The sequence below is a fragment of the Tachysurus fulvidraco genome, chromosome 5, assembly GCF_022655615.1.
Source record: "Tachysurus fulvidraco isolate hzauxx_2018 chromosome 5, HZAU_PFXX_2.0, whole genome shotgun sequence".
NCBI classification, from domain to species: Eukaryota; Metazoa; Chordata; class Actinopteri; order Siluriformes; family Bagridae; genus Tachysurus; species Tachysurus fulvidraco.
The window spans coordinates 9,603,820-9,628,460 of NC_062522.1; the positions used below are offsets into that span (position 1 = coordinate 9,603,820).

General features: G+C 37.8%; 1 protein-coding gene across 5 annotated transcripts in view; it reads right to left on the reverse strand.

Moving 5' to 3' along the window:
• The window catches only part of mast2 (microtubule associated serine/threonine kinase 2), a 116,193-nt gene that overhangs the window by 84,860 nt on the left and 6,692 nt on the right, over positions 1–24,641 (reverse strand). For all 5 annotated transcript variants that reach the window (XM_047813354.1, XM_047813353.1, XM_027154414.2 and 2 more), the window contains exons 2-3: positions 9,938–10,085; positions 9,384–9,526 (exon numbers count right to left, since the gene is read on the reverse strand). In XM_047813354.1, coding sequence (XP_047669310.1) covers positions 9,384–9,526; positions 9,938–10,085 — 291 coding nt within the window. The remainder of the gene's footprint in view (positions 1–9,383; positions 9,527–9,937; positions 10,086–24,641) is intronic.

The following is a 24,641-nucleotide window of genomic DNA, read 5'->3' on the forward strand; positions in this document are numbered from 1 at the left end:
TGACCTTAGTGCTACATTCCACACTACAGCAGACCTGCCAACCTTGGAAAAAAATTGAGTAGCAACTTACTTCAGCGACGCGGCACGAGGTCAGGCACATTTGCTGGTCAGTGTCAGGTCACTTTTTACTTAGCACATAGTTCTCGCTCACCACCACATCTAGTTATTCAACATACAAGTAGACCATGAAGAACTCTTTTATTGAAAAGGCAACATAAAAACTATTTTAACAACTCTTTATGTATTGCCATAAATTACATCAAATGAACTAAACAGTAACTTCATATCTGACAACACATACATGTGTTAATTTTCTCAGCAATAATGCAAGACTCTAGACTTCACTATGGTTTTGACTGGCTGATCATATAATAATACCTCCCTCATTATTTCTACTTTCTGCTTCTATTTCCCTGCTTTTCACAAAAAAAAATCTGATGTCCATCAGGTGTGATCTACAGGAGCATGTAACAACCGAGTCAGAATACGATTGATATTTAAAAAATGACATTAGTTTCGTCATGTTATAGCATGACTGCGTGCTATAAAAGGGCTACACAGACGCTCACGGATATTGATTTCTGCGTGCTCGCGCCAGTTTGTCTTTTCCGTTAAAGTGCAACGGCAATGCATTTACAGGCATGACTTACGTTTCCTATATAAATACTGGCAAATAAAGTAAAACTTGATCTGTGCGTAAAACTTAAACTTGAGGCACAACACCGGACACTTGGGCACATGCCCCAGTAAAGGAGTCTAACGACGCCTGTGGTTCGGCAGGCTTATTAAAATGGATGAAATTCACAATTCTGGCCATTTACCTTTGAAATGTTAAGTCCTAACTTGTAAAAAACAGTCACTGTAAGAAGAATTGAAGACGGACAGAGACAGATGAAAACCACATTCATTTTGACGGCTCTCCGATTGTAGCGTTGAAGAGTTTTAAACTGGCGCTATGATTGGGCCAATTATTATTTTCCCAGGTTGCTGCCCAATGCGGTTACACCCATAGGCGCATTGCCTGGTGCGCAAATGCACAGAAAGTTGTACTCAAAAGCATCAATGTTTTTTTACAATGCGTATTTTGAAGTGACAAATCGTAGCAGCGTACTTTGATGTCTAAATGCGTATCTGCTACACAAAATGCGTAAAGGTTGGCAGGTATAGATCACAACATTCTAGATTGCTTACAAAATTACACAGGTCAGGCTTTAATCTGGTTTAGTTCCTACCTGGCTAATCGATACTATTTTGTAAAATTAACTAATTCTACTAATTAATTTCTACTAATTCTACTAAAACTAATTAATTTTAATGGCTACCTGTTAAGTTTAGAATAGACTACAAACTGCTGCTACTTACGTACAAGGCCCTTAATGGTTTAGCTCCCATGTATGTAATGCGTTACATTTCTTCATGTTTTATGAGATCGAAAAACTCAGGACTCCTGGTAGTTCCCAGAATATCAAAATTTACTAAAAGGTGGTAGAGTGTTTTCATATTTAGCTCCCAAACTTTGGAATAGTCTTCCTGGTGGTGTTCGGGGCTCAGACCCACTTTCCCAGTATAAATGTAGATAAAAAACGTCTCTTTAATCAGGCGTAAACATAATACATCCCATAATATTGTGCTCCATTACATCAGACCAAATGCACATTATCTAGTGCTTGCTAATATTATGAACAACAGCTACGTTAATTCCTCTCCACTGCTTCTCTCTTTCTACCCATCCCAAGGCATCCAGAAATTGTACCAGCTCCTATTGCCTTCCGTGCCATGAGGATTTTGGACATCCACTGAGATGAAGGCGACGCTGTGAGGATCCTGAGGCATCTAGAGATCTACCAGCTCCAGTTAGACTCTGCTATACTAAAGAGGAGATGCCAACAACATGTGGTTTTTTAGGACAACAATCTCCTCATCAATACAACATTTATCAGATAATAATCAATAATAAAAAGCGCTATATGAATAAATTTTAACTCGAATACTATATTACATACTAAATGTTTTATATGATATGCATTAAACAGCAGTTTCAACACTTCTGAGTGAAGGTTAAACTAACTGATGTTGTAAAATGAAGGGTCACAATGAGAGCAAGCCTCGTACCTGATAATGAAATCATAGTGTCAGTCTGGCTCGACATGGCTTTCATAATAAAAGGCATGTGCTCAGTTTGGAGAGATTCTTTAAAAAAAAAAAATCCCATCTTCGTTCATATCAGAAAAAAGTGGCATCTTAGCACCATACCTCCTCTCACAAATTGAGACATCTTTTTGAATCGAATACAAAATTAAGGTTCGAATACAAAATTTCTCCGAACACAATATGAAGTTATGTGTAGCTACCTTGCCCTTCTTTAAGAACTCTATCTGAAGAAGCCTTTTTTTGTTATAGATGTTTTTAGCCTTGTAGTCTAAGAAAGAGACACAATTTTTCAAATGGGTTAATGGTTCTTTACCAAGAAAACAAGAAAAGAAAGAAAAAAAAAAAAAAAACAATTTATAGTAGAACCCATTCACAATTTCACAGGAAGGAGCTGCAGTAGCTCAGCCACAGGACAGATTCTATTAGAACCTAATGGGGAAGAACATTAGATACTAAAAGAAAGGGTATAAAAAGCATCTTTAAAAATAAACAGACAGACAGACAGACAGACAGACAAATAAATAAATAAATAAATAAATAAATGGGGAATTTGGCATGAAATGCAATTGGCAACAAAGATGAACAGATTTAAACATAACCTACTCTGACAACATGTCTGCAAAACAGAGAAGTCGACTTACGAATGAATTATTCATAATGGATATTTCCAAACAAAGTGAAAAGAGAACAGTGTCCTTGAAAAGACTTGCTCTTTAAAGAGTCTTTGAAAAGTCTTTCTTTGCATGTTGTCAGAAATGCTATTAATAATGGAAATTATTTAGTCTAGAAGCACGAGCGACGGAGAGATAAACGGCAGTTTTATTACGAGTTTAATAAACAAAGCGATGGTTAGAAAGCAACTTAGAGTTTTTTAATCTACATCCCAGATCAATACCTTCAATGTACTTAATGCTTGCTTTCGTTCGCAATAAACTCAGTGATTTAAGTGCATTTAATGGACTGTGTTTTTAAATCGGAAGCTTATTTGAGCCAATTCGTAATACAAGGATAAATCGTTTCAGTTAACAGGTTCAACTGCAGCGCAGAGTTTCTAATCAAAATGACTTACGTGTCAAAAGATGTACAGTGTGCATATCGCAGACTTGACAAAATGAGCTCAATTATATAAAATTATTTACTTTGCAAAGGCACGAACGAGCCCAAAAAAAAAACAAAAAAAGATTGTCAAGTATTTCAGGTTTTAATGACGACACTTCGCACTTCTAACTTCCTTATGAAATTTATTCACGAGGTAAAGGAGAGCAAAAGCATCGAGACGATGAAAAGAAACGCATTTCTATTCACGTTCCATCACAGTAACACTGCCACACACACACACACACGAATATGCAAATCAGATGCAAATTTCAAAATGTTAATGACACAAGCATTCTCTCTCAATTCATCATCCCTTTTCAAATGAATTTTAAAGGATCAATCAAGTAGTAATATTTGGATTTCTCTCTCTCTACCTCTCTCTGTATGAATATCATGCATAAATTGGGATGAGCCTGAGGCAGAAGACTCCTCAGAGAATTTCCTCTTTAATACAGTACGGTCTCTAAAGGGCAGAAATGAGCGGCACATTTCACTGCAAGCGAAAATAAATTGGAAAATATAGTACCGGTGTTGGGGCGAGTGTAATCTGAACACGTCATGGCGCACTTTTAACAATCCTCTGTGTATTCTGTTCGTCTCGCACATGTCACATATGGACACAGGTGCTTTAAAGGGACCTGAAAAGAAAATATCATTTCTGTCGTGCACACAAGCTGATGCTGTTTATTAAGCATCAAGCTTCACGGTTAAGCAGTATGGTAGTTGCACAAAAATATAATCCTTGTGCACACACTTGAAGCTGCATGGCAAGGGCTGCACTGTAAACACCATCTGCCTATCCTGTGTGGTGCCAGTGTGTTTGCCCCAGACACCATCTCACACACTTCTCAAACATTAATGCTCCACTGCAGGAGATCAGGATGCCCTTAAGGGTTTGGGGATTAGAAGTGACCACTAAAAATACTCCTACTAAGAAGAAAGGAAAAGTACAGGAAAAATAATAAAAAAAAATAAAAAAAAAAAAAGTACAGATGTACCCTAGAAGAAAAAAAAATGAAAGCACTCAATTAATAAACAAGAGTGAAGTAGAGAATAACTGAGGTAAAGGAAGTGAGTGGTATAAAAAAAAAAAATATTTCAATCTGATGTAGAATCATTTTTTAAATATCTACTCAGCAGTTTCACGAACACAGTAGAATGCTAGGATGATTGCGGTTTTCCTTCCAGCATAAAGAAAAACATTTTCTCCCAAAACACAGCGTCTTGTCTTTAACTGAATGTAGGCGTGTATCACAAACAAACACACTTCTTACTGCAATAAAAGATAGAATGAAAAAACCCATCACGGTAAATGGGGACACACGGATGAACACGGGAACACGCACACGGACGAACACCGGGACACGCGCACACACGGACACGCACACAAACGGGGACACGCACACACACTGGGACACGGGGACACAGCAAATATACCTGGACAGATATTTACCACGTGTAAATGCATGTAGGATCTGATGCTTACTGTAAATGATTATAAACATGTAAAATGATTATATATGTATGTATTGCATGTCATGTGACTATTGTGCGTCTGATGGCAAATATATGAATCTGTTTCTAAATACATACTGAATAAATATTTTACCTCGTTGTACACTTCTTGCATTGCACCAACAAAAGAAAAAACAAACAAACTATATCCTAGATACAAAAGAATCAAAGTTATACAAGGGAAAGAAATAAAAAAATCCTTTAACATTCAGTTGCAACAAGAACACAAGTTGTGGTTGAAAGCCTTTTTCCTTGTTTTCTCACTGCTCATTGCATACAAACACTAAAAATCACTGTTTCCACATTACACGAGTTTCAGGGTTGTATTTAATTACTACAAGGGCCTTGAGCTAGTGGTTCATTTTGTTTTGTTTCAGATCAGTGTTATAATGATTTTTTTGGTTTATTGACAGACAGCCGCACCTGAATTCACTCCTTGTATGCCATAAAGTGCGCTGTAGACATTTTTTGACAGAAGGTTAAGACCCAGGTTCAGTGTTTAGTTTAAAACAGCTAAAAATGATATAAAAGGATTCGGTTCCTTACTATTTAGTACTATTTATTTTTGATATTTTTTTATTCTGCAGTGTAATCTGTTTATAGTATAAGAAATACTTTTACACAGATTTTTCTTGCAGTCCCCTCTTCTCGAAAAAAACAAACAAAAAAAAAACCACATAACACCACCTAATGTATTTAACACCTAATACATTAAACGATACGATACGTTAGAGTCTGACTCCAAACCCTAAGGTTGTGGGTTCGAGTCTCGGGCCGGAAATACGACAACTGAGGTGCCCTTGAGCAAGGCACGGAACCCACCTAACTGCTCCCTGGGCACCACAGCATAAATGGTTGCCCACTGCTCTGGGTGTGTGTTCATGGTGTGTGTGTTTACTTCTGTCTGTGTGCACTTTGGATGGGTTAAATGCAGAGAACAAATTCTGAGTACGGGTCACCATACTTAGCCGTATGTCACGTCACCTTATGTTTTTCTGATTATTCAATGCATTACAAATCTTAGACAGACATGAAGGCCTACAGAAAAAACATTAGGGTTCGTCTGTACTATGAAACGTTTTGTTCTTATTCTAGATCGTGTCCTGTAAAATAATGCCTGCTGGAAGCTGTTTCAAATTTTCAGTGGACAAAATGTATTCTCTGGAGAGTGTTCTACGTTATTAGCCGTACTTCATTCGTCTGGGACGTTGACAGTTCATTTCAGTTCATATACAAGCATCAGCCTGCAATCAGCAAATGCACTGCTCAAGGCTGCTTGCTGATGTGCTTGTATATTAATACATACGCACACTGCAGAGGAGACGAATTACTGCATAATAAAGCTTCTGAGTCTCGGAGTCTTGTGTGTCCGCTGAGTCACAACGTAAACAACAGCGCCACCTACTGACAGCTGCTGGAACAGAGTCAAGTCAAGTCGAAAAGCTTTTATTTTCATTTCATCCATATGTAGCTGTTGCAGTACACAGTGGCATGAGACAACGTTTCTCCAGGACCAGGGTGTAACATAAAACAAAGAAAGGGCTATAAGGACTTAGTAAGTTAGTCCTTGGTACATAAAGTGCATCTGTGCAACCTGGTGCAAACAGTGTAGGAAAAGACAAACAAGACAGTGCAGGACAAAAGACAAAAAAGAACAGTACAGGACAAGAGACAAAAAGATATTGGAGGACAAAACACAGTGCAGGCCAATAGACAAGAAGACAGAAAGACAGTGCAAGACATTACACAAAAGGCAAAGTAATACGTTATAGCAGCAGTTACATGTTACATGTAAAGGATTGTGGAAAAACAGCAATCAACTGAAATGTGAGAAAGAATGTGCAAAGAGCAAAAACAGTGTGCAAAACAGCATGTAAACAGTTTGATGGATGTATAATAGAAGAGTGTGTCTGTGCAGTCCATACAGTTGATGTGTGTGCGTGTGTGTGTTGTGCTTAGTACAGTTCAGATGTTAAGGAGTCTAACCAAATGAACTTCTCAGTGCATATTATCTTGCAAAATTAATGCAAGCGATTAACATGTCTGGAGTCGTCTAGTCACTTTAACTCTAATTTAATGCACACTTAATGTGTGCTTAAACACTTAACTTCTTTATTGTTGGAGTTCATTTGAGTTATAAGTTAAAGAAGTTAAATACACATCACTTGGGTGATGACATTAATCCCCACTCATCTCCACATCCACACAATCATGTACAGTTCTATAAACCGCATTTCTTTGATTACTAATATATATTTAAAATATACAGAGAACCTACATCTGCATTTCTGTACAGCTGATTTATCATATTGTATATAGTTAAAAGGGCTAAACAAATAAACGTGATTTGAAATAACACACATTTCCAGACCAGCAATATTCATCTATTTTGATAGCTTATTAGGCATGAGAGCTTAGTTCATTCTTAACGCTTTACACACTCAGCCAAAAAACAAGCAAGCATATCGAGAGATAAAAACTGTTACAATTAGAAATCCTGCTGGTGCAACGTGTGAAAACGATCACAGTCACACATGGACTTGTTTTGAAAAATGTGACTTTTGACTTTTCCAGCAGCAGAAAGAGCTGTGCGTCACGAGGAGCTCATGAGACACCACGATAAAAATTCTTTAGCTTTTGCGACATGATGATCTGCATTATCGTACTTAGAACAGTAACAATGACACTTAATATGCACAGTATGTAGTGCGCCACTATCAAATAATATTCCATATAAAATCCCATGTGTCTGCAATAATCTCATCTTTCATGTTAGATAAAAGTCTAAAGGTAACAGTGTTATAATCAGACATTCAAAATACAAAATAGTGTTTGTCAGAACAGTGCTGATGAAAAACAAGAGTGGTAGAAGTCTGACAAATATAAAAGTACTGACGAGTAACAGCAATTGATTCTTGTGTTGTGTGCTCCTGCAGTATCAGAAGCAGCCAGCAGGTGTAGAGGTTGAGCTCTGTGTGAAATGCTGCATCAAAATCTACTGTAAAAATGTACTGCTTAGAAGGTAATTGAAACTTTTGACTGCTTAGAAGGACACACACCCTTTAAATGCATTCCTGCAAAGTTGCAAGATTGCAGCATCAGGCTTCTGCTTCAATGCACCTGCAGATTTCTGGGTCTCCAAAGGCTGAATAATTAACGTGTATTTGAGCAAAAGAACAATAAAAGATCAAGAGAGTGAATTCTCTCACACACATCCTTACAGACTGGCAATGTGTATGCATGGTAATAAGAGCATATGAGGCCTTAACACTGGATGAGTTTAATTTTGTACAGGAGATGCTAAGGCCATCCTTAAAAATATTCTTGTTTGCCGTAACCCGACCGACCCGGTCAATTTAGGACCGATTCAATAATTTATTTATTTTTTGCTTCAAGTCCGACCGACCTTGCCGGTTGAAAATTTGCATTAAGGCCGAACAATTTTTTTTTTACTCTTCAAACAACTCATACAAAAGCAATAAAATAATATTAATTATATAAATTGCCTCGACCTACATACAAACGGCTACGTTCTATCTATTACAAATACAAACCCGTGACGTCATGTATGTTTACACTATTGGTTAACGGATGTCACACTATGGCCTGTGCCTTCGCGTCGTCTCATACTATCATTCACTGTCAGAGCCAACTGTTCGCGCTTGGTAATGATGGCCGCAGCTGCAGTAAACAAGATGTTCGCTATCACCGTTCAAAGTCATACAGGTTCGGGCACCAAAATACATCTAAAAAAATTCATTAAAACAGCTCGACACCGCTTTAACTTGGCATAAAGTTCTGGAAAAACTGCCCAGCATCAAAATAAGGTTTGCAATGATACGCCTGAAGGCACGGGTTGAAGACCCAGTCAGTGACATCACTATATGCTAATTTGTTTAAAAAGTCATACCTACGTAATCACCATCACCAAAATTTTCCTTTTTTTTTTTTTTACATTGAAACTTGGAAAAAAAAAAAGGCAGACCTACCTAACGACCCTTTTTTTTTTTTTTTTTTTTTTTTTTTTTTTACTGCAAACCAAAATATTTTTAAGGATGGCTGAATGTCTGGAGAATGTCTGAATGCACTATTTGGACGGCATAAGACTGTCAATAAATGTCTGTGAATTTCAAGTCATGAGAGGACACTGTAGAAATGATGATTGAACTCTGTATAAGTCAGTGAACTTACAGGAACCCAGTAATTTGTAAAAAAAAAACACCAGAGGCATCGGATCCGGATTTTAGTTTAAGTCAATTTTTGTTTCCTGCAAAAAGAAATTCTACTGGACATTTTATAGATTTTTAATCTTTCCAGAAATTGAACATTCAGTCTGTAACAAAAAAAACAAAAAACAACAACAACAATTGACTAGCATGACGAGGGCCGTGACAAATTTCCTTAAATTCCTGAACCTGATCTCGCCTTATGATCCATTCACAATAACCATGCACAAAAACACCATGCACGTGTAAAAGCCTGAAAATTTTTCGATACTATTTGTCTTAATCAAACTTGGCTGCATTTCAGTAATTTCTCTTAAAGCAAACAAACTATTACATGCATATGTGACTAATCAGCTTCTGTGAGATTGCATCTGTGTGAGAGAACACACTCACCAGTCCTGCGGATAGAGACGGAGCAGACTGCCCCAGAGTCTGGTTCCTCATGCGGATGAGGTTGTTTGGTTCTCCTGCCTGTTGCCAGGCCAGCTGACTCACACCGCTGTGCATGCTGCTAGACAGAGGCAGGAGCTGCTTCCCTAACACACACATACACCCAAAGAGGTTAGCTTAGATACCTGGACATATACACGTGTGTGTATATATACACACACCTGTATTTTATATATAGGTTGATGCATTATCATTATTACATTTCAATGCTGAGGCCAGTTTCGACCAGTTCTGGGCTGAAAGATATTTTTCCTTTCTAGTGGGGGATGTAAAATTATGTATTTTGAGTGAACTCATAAGCGCAGTATTGTGTTAACGTGTTGGTGAGCTTTCTTTAAGTTGGTGACATTACTAGATGCCCCCATAGATGTGTAATTTTAAAAAAAATAATAAAAAATTTTGTTGTTTAAACATGATCGTGTCTTCGCCCGGACTTAAGGGTAGATCTGAGTGTGTTTGTGGGAGGGAGAAAATGAGAAAGAGTGTGTATATCTTACCAGTTAGGCCGGCAGCCATGCTACTGCGGCGGGCTCGACTCTCATCCTGGCTGAGTTGCCGCTGGAGTTTGGTCTTTCCTGCAGCAGTGGATAAGTCTGGGTTACTCAGCTTTCGAAAGATCAGGGAAGGCTGCACTACTACCTCCTTCTACATGCACACAGAGAGAGAGAGAGAGAGAGAGAGAGAGAGAGAGAAGGAAATATTACACATAATACCTAAAGTAATTAAATAAAACATGTCAACTCGAAGTACCACAAAAACCGGTCCTTGTGGCCACACAATATTTATGCAGTTAATAAGTTAATCAATGTGTAACAAAGCAACACTGTGTTATTTTCCCGGTTTTGGTTTGGAATATATTATGATTTATTTATTATAATAACAACAAGTGTAGTAGGCAGCATATCCTTAATTTTTAACTCCTCTAACTGAAAAAAACTGATGCAGCACGCTTTGTCAGGGACGGAGAAAGGGAACAGCTGTGCTTAGCATGTACTTGCACAATCATGTCAAATGTGAACTTAATGGATTGGTGGAAACCAAAAGAGGCACTCAACCATAGCAGGTCGTTTTTTTGGCGCTTAGTTTTTCTCCATTTGTTTAAACATTCATCAGAATTTGTCCTCAAGGCAAATCATTATTTAACACAGATTCAGGCCATAGATCACAAGTGTACCGGGAAAATCTGTGGGAGAATTTTACACTTATTCACAGAATCAGGATTACTTGATTACCCAGTTGCAGTTGTCTAATGATAATGGGATAAAAGCCAAGTTTATTATTAAATTCAGATACTCTGTACAATGTTCAAAACATTTAGCAATCACAGTTAATTGCACACAACAAACAAAACTCCTTCATAAATCACGATGAATGTTTCGGACTTTTATTTCACACATGCTGACAAAGTTCAATACATGGGCAGGAAAATACATGCCGGAATGACAGGCTGTTTATTCCCAACATTAATCTCGTTATGACTGAAGAAACAGCGGCACTGGCAGGCGGACTTGATCTGATGCAAGAAAGTTTGATTGAGGGAGGGTTACGTGTTCGATTTCAACTATACAATCACGTTGGATGATATATAAAACTGCTGATTCATTCACATCTGGATAACAAGTCAGAACAGTGTATACAGTGTAACCCCGAGAGCCTGCTACCACACATGCAAACACATTCTAGACTCATTTGTCATTAGTGAACAGTAACAAATGCCACTGATGAAAATAAGCCATAACAAAAACACACCGCAAAATAGCGAAAAAGAGGTGAGGAAAGACAAAACCAGAGACGGCCTGGCATAACGGACGACGCATGTTAGTCTATAACTGAACTGGGAGACAGTGTATATTTTCTTCACACATTCTGAGTGGGTATTCTCTTGTTTAAAGAAGGTGCAGTAACCAAAACGCGTCATCAGACCGTGAAACAGTTTTCACGACAGTTACAAAAACATTGTAAAAACAAAAGAATAACATCACATTTTCTTTTAGTCTGGGCCTTCAGTGCTTGTGTTATATGGTACGTGTTAATTAGTCTATACAGCTGAACACCAGCCAGATGCATGTGCTGAGCAATACAGTCTGTGAGAATCGCTTTTCAAAACTCTGTGCACACCCACTCGTATTGTTGGACATTTTGATTGTTCTCTGCTTCTTCCTTTGGCCTTCCAATTAACTCGGTATCCTGGGTACTCCATGTGTATAAAATCAGGCTCCTTGAAGACATGGTTCACTGAGGTCCACATGTCCTTTTACAAAGCCTGGACCTCATCCCGCATTAAACACCTTTGGGATGAACCGGAACGCCGACTGCACACGGGACCTCTTCACAAAACATCAGTGCCTGACCTCAGTAAAGCTTTTGTGGGTAAAAGAGCACAAATCCCCAAAGCCACACCCCAAATTCTAGTGGAAATCCTTCCAGAAGAGTGGAGTTTATTATAAAAGCAAATAGGGATTAGGTCTGTAATGTGACGTTCAACAAGCTCAAGTGTTCGAATCAGACCTGCTGCACTACACACATAAGTTGAGACTTGATCTGACCAACTGTCCGACTATTTTCTCTAGAAGGACTAATAAGCATGAACGCCAGATGGAAGAACTTAGGAACACATAGATATATGATAATTCAGACAAAGTTTGGCACAAAGCGGTCATATAATTCTCCTTCTAGCAGAACGCACAACAGCCTCATGGTTAATCATCACAAGAAAAAAAGTTGCTAGCCAGATTCAAATAATATCTTTTCCATGTGATGTGAAGAAAGAACATCGGGGCTGAAATGCTGGCCGATGATTCGGTCAAGGATGCAAACGCAACATACCATACAGTCATTCTAGCATTTGTTTCCCTTAGTCTATAGTAATGCACTTAAGTAATAGATGCCTTTATGCTATACAGTTCTACATTACATTAGCCAACAATTTCTAGTCTAATTAACTGTGTTTTCTGGGACAGAGCAGCACACTGCAGCTTTTATCTATCCTATGGGACGGCAAATAAATTTAATATTTGTCTACGCATGATTGCAATAAAAGTTAGCATGACTTATTTGAATAATTACCAAACATAAAAAACAATAGATACATTGTTTGAACATTCCTGCATATTTGCTTAAAATTTTTAGGATTTAGCACACAACGGAGCCACGGTGCTGCTCTAGAGCTGGTATTTTAAGGCTTATGATTTACAACACAGATGTTAAACAGCAACCGGATTCGTAAACCGCTTTTTCCCCTCCTTATGATCCTATGAGCATCCCAAGCCAGACCTGCATCATGTCCATCTCTTATTTTAATAAGTCTCCTGGGATCACAGAATGCCTTCAGCAAATGTACTGTTTTGGTTACAGAAGGACAAACAAGATGACTTTTCTTGAAGAAGACCATTAAAAAGAATCACAACACCAGTCATGACAATATTCATGCTTAAGTTAAGTGGTAAAAAAATGTTCTGGGCTTTCTAACATTGGCTTTGTAATGTGGTTTATGTTGGCAGTGAAATGCCACGTTCTTTTAACGTAGGGATGGGAAATGAAAACCAGGCACATCTTCACAACCAGTTACATCCTCTCGGTGGAGTCACAAGACTCCAGAACATCTGGATGGCCTGCATGTCTGACACACTGCAGCCTTAAAACCCTAACATACAAGGGTTGTCCAAGAGCGTTTCCACGACCCAGTTATAATACAAACAAACCCAAAGCTTACACATGCTTTAAATATTAGACTCTTTCCACCATCAGTTCTGAAATGTCCACTTGCTCTCAGAAACAACCCCATGCAAGTGTTTTTCATAGCTTACCCTTAACCAGACAGAGTGCCAGTCTCTACATCTCAGTTTAACAGTAAAAGTTATTGAAAAACTTAAATAACCAAGGAATTTGTTAGTAAACTTATACTCATAATTCACAAATTGATTTTTTTTTTTTGATGAATGCACTTATGCAGCTTGATTCCCATTAGTTTCATTGAGGGGAAACTTTGGGTGTGTCTTGCAGCTTGTGCTCAGACTTGTATATAACTGAAATTTTCTAAATGTAAACAAGCACCGAGGTAAACGATTCCTGCTAGGAAACTTTTCAAATTCTTGAAACTGACCACTGGCTAGAAATAGTATCACCATGCACTAAAAAAAATAATTACAATAATTAAAAAAAAAAAACGTAATAAATTTTATCAACCAAGTTTTAGAGCCAAGAACCTCTCAACAGGGAAGGCGGTGCTGCTTGTTACAGCCCATCTGTGCTGGTGTTTGGTTGGGTTCAACCTCAGCGCTCAACGTAAACCTCAAACGTAAACAATCCTAGCAATCTCTAGCACACAATGGTGACTGAAGTGCAAAATGACAAGAGCAATGTTTACACACGGTACAAAACTACCAGAGAAGAAAGCGAAAGCACCTATAGGAGCATGTTATTACCGTACAGCTCACGCCTAAAGAGATTTCTAAACCATGGTATTAACGGAACTGCGAGTTGGGATAAGAAAATTACTACCTAGATCTGACAGACGGCCTCATCTCAGTGTTCCAAAAGCTTAATGACAATCCAGTAAAAACTTCTTATGGCTGGCTCATTTTCCGCACTTGTGGCTTTCCTCTTTGCCAGATGTTTTTCCACAGCAGTCCCATCCCATCATTCTTGCATGGCAGTGCTGTTCCCTCCCAGTCGTCACTACTCATTCATCAGATTTCTGAGCCATTCACCCAAACCTAATAACAAGCACTGTTATTTGTCCAGGATTCAACTTAATATTAGAAGAGAACAAAGGATAGATTTAATTAGCCAAAGAGAGGAATAATGACAAAATAATGCAAAGAAATTGCTGCAAGGGTTGCAGTTAATGAGTCAAGTCATACTGGTAGTGGTAGTGGATGTAGTTATATTGTTGATGGTTTTAGTAGCAGCAGCAGTATTGGTGATGGTGGTAAGAGTAGTATTGTTAGTGGTGGTGGTAGTAGTAGCATTGTGCTGCACGATTAATCCTACCGCAATAGCGATAACAAGCCTGTGCAATTATATGATGCAAAATGCTGTGATTTTATGAAATAAATAAATAATAAATAAATGCATGTGTGGACATGACAACCCATTCTCTCTGAAAGCTGTTAGCCTATTTCATACACTACACCGCTATGCGCTAATAAAAAATAGACCAGTGAGTTTAGGCAGTCGCACGTGTGGCGCGTATGGTCATGTCGTGACTTTTTCCGGTGTGCAGCGCGGAACGGGTGAAGATGGATGCCGAGCAGACGGACACTGAACCGGTGGCCAGACAAAATGCTACCTGTTATATGTAGTGTTAATTTCGTCAGACCAGACGAGATGAAATATATTCGTCAACAACCCTTTTTTTTTTCCATGACTAAGACGAGTCGATGACAAGACTGCACCACTGTCCAAAAACGCTGACTAAGACTAAATTAACATGCATTATTGTTGACGAAAAAAGACGAGATGAAAATGTTTTGTATAAAATAAAAACTAAGATAAAATCTCTCTTTATTTTCATCTACAATTGTCTCTGCTTTTTTCATCAGCTGTTGCGCCTTTAAAATATTCAGAACGAGTTCGTGGCTTCGCACTGTTGTTCGTTACAGGTCATATGCCTGTGGCTGCAACACGTACAACTGAACAATTGTATTGCTTCCACTAAAGAAAATTCGTCTCTACGGTTAGAATCCTGTGTGTCCATGGCAATGGTGTGTTATAGTTAGCAGCGGTCTATTATCAAGAAATAAAATAGTGTGTGCGTAGAAAAAATTCGTCCAAGCGCCGCTCAAAAAAAAAAAATCCTGAGCGCAAGTTCACCGTTAAACTCTTTATGCCCAACCTGAACCCTCTTCCCCTGCCACAATCACATCATAATCAAAATTAATAATTAGGTTTAAAAGCAAATGTAAGAGAATCAAGTTTAATAATTACATGTAATATTGCTCCAAATATCATCAATAATGCTGTGTGCAATAGCATGTATAACTTGCATTAAGTTGGTAATTTTCTTTTCAGTAATCTGTGTGTGCATTTTCCTTGAGAACCAAGCAAGATACTATTCGACTCATGATACTATTTGTTTATTATATCGCAATCACAATATTTACCTCAATAATCGCAATATGACATTTTCCCTAAATCGTGCAGCCCTAGAGTAGCAGTAGAAGTATTGGGGTGGTGGCAGTCAGTAGTAGCATTGCAGGTGGTAGCAGTAGAAGCAGTAGTATTGGTAGTGGTGGTGGCAGTAATAACAGTAGCACTAAGCATACATTGCTATACATGCCACAGAGTGTACGTTTAGGAGGGCTTTGCAACACAGTTACAAAAAAGCAATATAACACAATGCATCCAGAATGTTTATTTTAGTTTAAAATTGCAGCCCAGCAGCTGTGTTTTAGAACTCCACCCTGGCCAAACCCCTCATGAGAGAATGATGGGTGTGTTCCCACCTACCACCCTCCATCTGTTCCAATAGTAGCCCCCAGAAACCTGCACCTACACACATAGCAATTACACACCCCACCCCATACAAATTACCAACAATTACCTTGCTTTGTTTCCTCATACGAGCTTCACAGATCCAGCTCAACACCAGCAATACACTAATATAAGAAGTAAAAAAATAATAAAAATCAATCATCATGACCTGCTTCTTCTTGGAACAGTGATTATGTTTGTATCTCATATACAGAATTTCACATGATCAGCTGCAGCAGATGTACCAAGTCATGTGAAAATTGGTTTCTCACGTCCTCTAAAGGTGGTCTTTATCCGGTTTCAGTGGGAACTGCTTCAGTAAATGAAATAGGTCCTGCTTTGGGAAATCTGAATGATATAATTTGGAGGTTATAAAATGATAACAATTTAGAGGCAGATATTAGTTGGCCTATTGCCTTTGCAGGAACATTCTGATAAACAGATCCTAGAGAACTTTCTCCAGTCTGCTACAAACCTCCCAGATCTACACCTTTCCTGTAGAGGTGTTTTCAATATATCTGATTAAACATACAGGTTTTTAGCATCATAAACTTTACTACAGAACACCCGGGTCTGTTTAGTCAGTCATTTTTATTGACCGCTCTTGGTGAGATCGGAGAGCCGTTTTGGTGTTAATCTTATCTGAATACTGTAAACATGCGCTGCCTATAATCATAAACTGCTGAGGTAATCAAAAATATGGTCTTGTGCTCATCCCAGTAGTCTTATTTACATTTTACTGAATATACTTTACACTCTCTGGAGAGTTTGTTGTTACTCACAAGCTGTAATGATTTATAATCTCAGACAGACACAGAGACAGATGGGTGTGGGCATACACACACTGAGTCAACTTAAGATTTGGTCCAAGGGTAAAAGGAGGGTGAACAAAAAAAATTGTTTGAGGATTAGGTGTGTTTGACTGAAGGTAAAACACACACACACACACACACACACATATATATATATATAAAAATATAACAGCCTCCTGAAACCCACTTGTCTTTGCAAACATATCCTTTCCAATGAAAGATGAGAAGGAACACTATGAATACAATATCCACACAGCTCAAATGAAAGTCCTTACAGTCAAAGTCAAAACTTTATCTCCATGCACTCTGCTTTTATTATACTGCTTTGCGGAGTGTTAAATGTTGTGATAGAGAATTTAACAGTGCAATCACGAGTTATTGATTAATTTTCCATAAGACGAGCTTTGAAAGTTCCAGTCACAAGGCAAATGAAAGCAATACATTAAATCAGTTGTTCAAATACACAATACACCAAATAAAAACGCGTAATTGTTGATGTAGTGAGGTTTTCTGAGTGTTTTGTGAAGTCAGAGGTAAAAGTGTAAATTAAGTTTTATATACAAGATGTTCCACATTAAATGTAATAAAAACAAAAGTATGGTGTGTCACTCATTAATTCCAAAGAGAGAGGTATAAAAGGAATAAAGATTTGAAATCTAGTTGCTGAAAAACATATATAAATATAATAAATAAAACTTTAGACTGGTAATTGGAACAAATTATTATGCTATAAACTGCACACCCTGTCGTGATTTATTCCTTCTATAACAAGTTCTAGGCCTTGTACGTGTACGGTTGCTCAAGTGTATGGAGTGGAACCAGCACGGCAGTGAGTAGTAATTAATTTAACAGATCACTTAAACAGCATGCTTCCTGACAGCTGGTTCAAACTGCTGTTCAACAATTAGAGTGATGTGTACATGTCTGCATCCAAAGAAAACATACCAGTATTGCTGAACTGTGAAGGAACTCTCATAAGAGTGCTATCCACCCAGCATCACAAGCAATGGGAGTGCTTCCAAAACAGAGTGTGTTATGCAATGGTGCATTACAAGGAGAAACAGGACCTGGCCAATATTTCAACTGAACCCCAGAACCATTAAAGTCTGAATCCAAACAAGTGATTTGTCCAGTTTGAGCCGTGTGAACTGAGGAGGAAACTAAACATACACTGAAAACTTTCAATTATCAAGTAACAAATACTTTTATTTAGTTGTCACAGAATGCAACCGAAAGTGTTTGGTGTAATCACTTGATCTGTTTAAGAATACCAGTAGGACAAGATAGCTTATAAATGTTTTTCTTTGCTAATCCATTCCACTGTCCTTAAAACTTAGTGTTAAAGAAGTCAAAGAAAACAGGTTGTGATTCATAGCTACAGTATTACTAAAAAAAAAAAAAACACGAAAACAAGCGTGTGGTCATATCACAGGTATTTTGCCGATGTGGTCTGCCATGTAGTGAGTAAAAGAATTTATAAAAAAAAAAATCCATAAGAAAATACGGTGATTAAAAATAAAGTTCAAGAAGAAAGCACTGGCTTTGACTGAAGCACACTTCCAAAACAAATAAAAAACCGGTACTAATAAGGTTTGGTTCATGTAATAAATGATATACTATATGGCCAAAGGTTTGTGGACACTTAACCATCACCACCATATGTGCTTGTTAAACATCTTATTATAACTGCTGCAGAGGAATAAATATGATGGAATAACTCCGACTCGCCTTGGAAAGCTTTCAACTAGATTTTGAAGTATGGTCATGTGGATCTGTGCTCATTCAGCTACAACAGCATTAATGATGCCTGTCACTGATGATGGACAAGGAGGCCTGTGGGTGCAGTGAGGTTGAGGTCAGTCTTCTTGGAGCTCACTTAATGCACAAGGCGAATTTAAATTGTAATGCTGCAGCATACAAGGACTTTCTATACAACTGACTGTTTAAACCTTTGCGGCAACAATTTGGGGGAAAACCAAAAAAAAGTAGTCATTGGGACTACATTTGTTTGGATTGTTTGTTTATTTTTGTTACCATATTAGCATCTGTGACTATCTTCATGGCAAGTTCAAAGACATAAGGAATAAATAAATAAACAGGGACTTTATAAGGAATACTATAAAATACTGATGTAATAAACTATATCACAGTATGCTTTGCTGACATATGCCAGATATATCTGCTCCTTTAATAACCAAGTAAATCATAGTTACTTATAGCGTATATTTAGATGTTAAACGATGATTTAATGTCAGTAAATTACTGCATAACTTTGGCTCTTTGCCAGCTAAATGAAATATTGTAACACGTCATGTATTGTGAAAATGTCCAAATATTGTTTTTAGCTTTTTGCACACAGACTATTAGTAGTCTAAATATGCCAAAATATATTAACAACATAGTCAACACGCAGACTGAAGATACATGGAGCCTTTAGTTTTTCACCTAATCTGGCCTTCTCTTGCAGGTGTAGGAGTGGTCAACACCATAAACCTAAGCCCAGAATGCTCTCTTGAACAAGCTAAAGGACCTGCAGGGTGAGATAAGGTGAAGAGAGACACAAAAGTGGTGCTTTAAGACTATGATGAACTGTAGCCTAATAGCGCTACCTAGATCAAGGTCAATCGACTTTTTGTGCAGTTTGTAGTGTGCTTGGTACAGCAAGTTCTCCCCACAAGCAGAGTGTAACCTTTCACTCACCGTAAAAGAAAAAAAAATACAAAGCACATCAAGTATTATGTCCTCTTTTCTTCACCATGTCATCTGTCAAGGTCAGGGGAGGTCATAGTGATCAGGGTTTTGGCCACATGCCTGTTCTGCCTGAATGAATGTCAGGGGAGATGTTTAAACACTGAATTGCAAGTCATCAGTTACTGCATGACAAAGGACGGTAATGCATACTGAAGGTCAGAGTGCGCATATGTCCTAATCCAAATGTAATGCAGTATATTAGCACAGCAGGAACAGTGGTAGCCCATCTGAGATAAAGACTAGAAGGCCAAGAATAAAGAACTCAGGACTGTCAGAGAGACATTGTCGAGATATCTGAGCAAGAGCCTATGACTGCTCGGTATCCGTGTTTTTTTTTTTTTTTAATTCACATTTTGAGGAAAAACCACAGGATTAATTTTGAAATGCTCTTAAAGGTACCCTCATATGCAAGATGCCATTTAAGAAGAAAAACAAACAAAAAAAACCTACTAATAAGAACAACAACTCCAAGCATTCCCTATGATGTGAGAGAGCTCTAAAGACATCGTTCTCACCAGCGAGAATTTATTGATCTGGCTCCATCACCGAGGTGAGCTCTTTCACTGAGCTAATTAAAAGGAAAGTTCAGAGACACTCATGACAGCCAAAGGCACTGCCTCACTGTCCATTGTGACTAATAGATTTATTAAACCTCACCCATACATGCCCTCCTCTGAGAGCACCTACTGAGCTAAGACCTTGCTGGAATGGTACAACCGGCCAATGTGAGTAGGCAGAACAACAAAAATATTGTGCATCACGATATACAGGTTTGCCAACGAACTGACTGCAATTGTGTTGTATTAAAAAATCTGTATAGAAAAATAAAGAATTTAACACTGATAAGGATAAACATCTAATTTGCAGCTTCCAGTATTCGCAAAAAAATAATTAATAAAAAATAAAAATAAATAAATAAATCATGGTATCATTAAATAAAGATCAACATCATATTCCACAGACCTACTTTAATCGCTTTTAAAAACCAACCTTTAACACATTTTTCAACTTAATTTTATGAGAAGAGCATGATGGGATGATACAAGGGGTCAAATAATATCAGCATAGAACCCAGGCTCAATTAGATCGTTCCTTTTTTTTTTTTAAAACAAGATTCACCAAGATTGACAGACAGGATGAAAGAAAAGGCTTTTCAGTGAATGATTTTGCTCCCCATCCATCTGCATCTCTTACAATAGTAGGAGTGTCACTTTCATTAAGCGTCCCATCTCACTGCTCATCAACTGAGAAGAATGAAGAATGATGGTATGGCTCTCACACTGAACCCTGCAGCTGAACCTGAACCACCATAGAGCAGAGATTAGCATTTAGAACTGTTTGAGGAGCGTCTGGGAACAAAAATGTGTGGAAATTCGTTTAATGGCTTTCCTTCTGCCACATATAGAGATAAAGTACATTTGGGGGGAGAAAAAAAAAGCTTAAGATCTTCAGGCTTTGCCAAAAAGAGCTCTAGGGTAAAGTCAGGTAACAGGATTAAAAATCGGAACTCTGACTATCTGCCAGACTCGAAATTGCAGCGCAAAATTGCTGCATAAATTATTGTAAGTAAAAGCATACATTTCAAATTCACAATATAAAATTATGGAAGGATTTTTAACTAACCGTAACTTTTGAAATTTAGCAGTATGTGGAACAATTAAGCCAAGCTTAGCGCTAACATAAAACCATCTATATCTAACTAGGATCCAGTGATGATCTACAGTCTTCTATGGAATAATAAGCAACACCTGAACCCGACCTCAACAAAATGGGTCTAGTTTTGTCTGACTTTGATTGAAAAATCCCCCTGTAAACAAAGCAAGCTCCATGAAGACGTGGTCGGAGTGAAAGATCTCGAGTGTCGACCTTTCAGAGCCCTGACCTCGATCCCATTGAACACCTTTTTAACGAAGTGGACCACTGACCAAGCCCCAGACCTCCTCAACTCACTAACGGTCTTGCGCTTGAATGAGCACAAATCCCCAAAGCCATGGTCGAAAATTTAGTGTAAAGCCTTCCCAGAAGAGTGAGGGTTATTAAAACAGCAAAGCGGGAGTAAATCAAAGGAATTGGACTTTCAATGAACACACATGGATTTGATGGTCAAGAGATCACAAACTTTTGGCCATAGAGTGTAATTACATTCTATTCAAGAGATGGTGTCTGATGGATTATCCTCATATATTCCTGTTCTCACTGCTCGTGAGTTTTTCACCCATGTATCGTTCAATCGTTGCCCACAATGACCACATCCTCCTCTGCCAGAAAATATAGACCATGGAGCCTATATATTTGTTTGCTAATGTAAACAGATTCACAAAGCAAAAGGCTCATCTATTTTATTTGGGAGCAAAACCACTGTTCTTTTGGTGAAATTTTGAGTAAGACCTCATAGCTTTTGTGGATCTACTACACAAAACACATAAGAGTTCACTCGAACTAAACATCCTTTCATCATGCTTAGTTCTGTTTAATGTTGCTATTAATGTATATGCAAATTGTATATGTAATGAAGTTTAATCGCATCGTTTCAGAGTTTATTTCTTGCTACAGTCACCTCTGGCTTCTTCATTAGAAGTCTACATCTGGATTTCTGTAAAGCTGCTTTGTGATAATGTCTATTGTTAAAATTCGCAAACAAGTAAATCTAAATGTCCATTAATATGATTAAGTATCCAATTAACTCTCACTAAAAAATGTAATTGATTCCAGGTCTTTTTTGTAGCCTCAACTATAATAATCATTTGTTTAGTTCCAGATGCATTCTAGAGTCTAGATGATGAGATGAGGCAAATCACATGCTAAAGCAATGAGGTAATAAGCTGGATTCTTTCCTGCTCCCAAAAGCACAGCGAAGCAGCTGCACACTGCTAATACAACACATGAAAGCTGAATAAAATCAAGGGGGAAAAAGAGAGGGGAAAAAAAATATTGTACAAATTGCTCAAATATCTTTATGAAGACAGGATACAAGCTGAAGCAGCCCATGATGACGTCCACTGATCACCCTGAGGACTGAATAAAATACAATGCATTATTAGTATAGCTGGAAGCGAAGAGTGATTTATAGGAACAAAAGAAATGTGAGGAGTCTGGGGATGGAGGCAGAAAATATTTTAAAAAGAAAATGCTTGGCTCAGTACTGTCAGGTACAATTTGTGTCAGTTTTGTAAGCAAATAAAAATATATTACTTGCATAATTTATATAGTCTATTAGTGGTGTTTTCCTCATAACTATGAACAGACTTGTTTCTACACTGTAGATTAAGGAACCAATGATGCATATATGCTCATAGGGGTGGGGAAAGTAGTAACATCAGTACCAAGATGATATCCGTGTAACTGTAAAGCCAATATGATCGGTTATATAGAGATATTGTGTTGTAATCAAAATCGTAGTTGTGTGTGCTTGTGACATTTCGCATCAAGTTGTATCACAACTGCTGTAAGAGATTTTGCTGTCATATGAAAACTTGAGCTGAAATAGTCAGTCTTATAACAATGGCCGATTTAGTTTGATTGAACAAAAAAGCTCTGGCTGTCATATGAAAACTTGAGCTGAAATAGTCAGTCTTATAACAATGGCCGATTTAGTTTGATTGAACAAAAAAGCTCTGGCAGCTTCAGAAAATTTTAGCTGAACTCTGTGTGATCACTGTTCCAACATTCACCGTAAAACACTAATAGGAAGAATGACATGATTTGAAATATTTTTTGAGCAATTATTTAAAATAATGAGTTGCTCACTTCAATTAAGATAAAGTCTCCGGCTCAGAAATACCATGCTTCGTTCGGTAAGCATTACGTCCACTTGTATTCAAACTAAGTACAGACGCCGCTCATTTTCCATCGAGGGTGTGCTGCAATCGCTATGCCTTAATTGAAGCGGGGTTTCTAATCTACGAGTATTAATCATAAGTCTCAGCCTTAGAACTGCTGGTGTTTGTAATTACGGCAGGCTTCCTTTGGGTTCCTGCTTCAAATCAGTCGGAGGATTGAAATGACGACAGATCTACAAATAATTGATAATAGGTACTTTTTCTGCATGTGTGCAGAGATTTTGAAAAACACTCAACATCTGCTCATCTATCATTTTGATAATATTTTTACAGACTTGCTGATTAACAACTGGCACTAGACTATAACTACAATCGAGGCTAATGTCCGAGCCAACAAGTTATACAAAAATAATGCACATGTTCTGGTCAATCAGATTAGAGCATTCACACACACACACACACACACACACACACAGAGGTATAAGCTTCTTGTAAAACAGCAGTACTTTTTCTATCTTTTTTTTTTTTTTAAACACAAATGTGGCAGCTTTATATTCCTGAGGCACATTAAAACGTAATCGCTAATCCTAATGAAATGGCTAAACCTTTTCCAGAGTGCCAAGTGAAATGTGTGTATTAGACTGAATCAGTAAACACTCATGTAACGCAATTTAAAACAGTGCTTTACACGAGGCGTACTCTACTGAATTGCTGATTTAGAAATAGTTTACATTACCTAATGCAATTTCTCATCATTTTCTAATTCCTCTTCTGTAGAGACAGTTAGACAGAGAAGTCTATGTGGTAGTGATGGCAATGCAATGCAGGTAATGAGAGCACAAAACGATTTTCCAGTTTTTTGCAAACGCCGCAAGACCTCAAATCGACTAACTGGTAATGAAAGCAATGATTGGTTTCATTGTAATATTGAAGTGTGATATTTATTTTTTTTCCGTACATGCACAACACCGCGCAATGAAGTGACAAATCTGAACAAATGGCTTGAAAGGTTTGCATTATCCGACATGTCACGCTACAATTTACGTGTTGTTAAAGCCGTCGGTACGCGTCAACGACACGGAGTAGAAGTATCACGAGTGACTTATCACTGTTGGTGTGAACACAGGATTATAATTGGTCTGAAACGTTGGTCACTGTGTATCTATTTGTAGTTACAGAACTTACATATTGTAATGGCTGAGCAATTCTTGGCACTGGGTCTCTCAACTATTTATATCTAATATTAGATATATTTTTTTTTTCTGGAATTTTTTATTCTGTCAATTCTTTTACTTTTATTATTCGTTATAAGTTTACGTTCTGCTCTATGTTTATGTTCTGTAAAGCTGCTGAGACAATGTCTATTGTAAAAAGCGCTATACAAA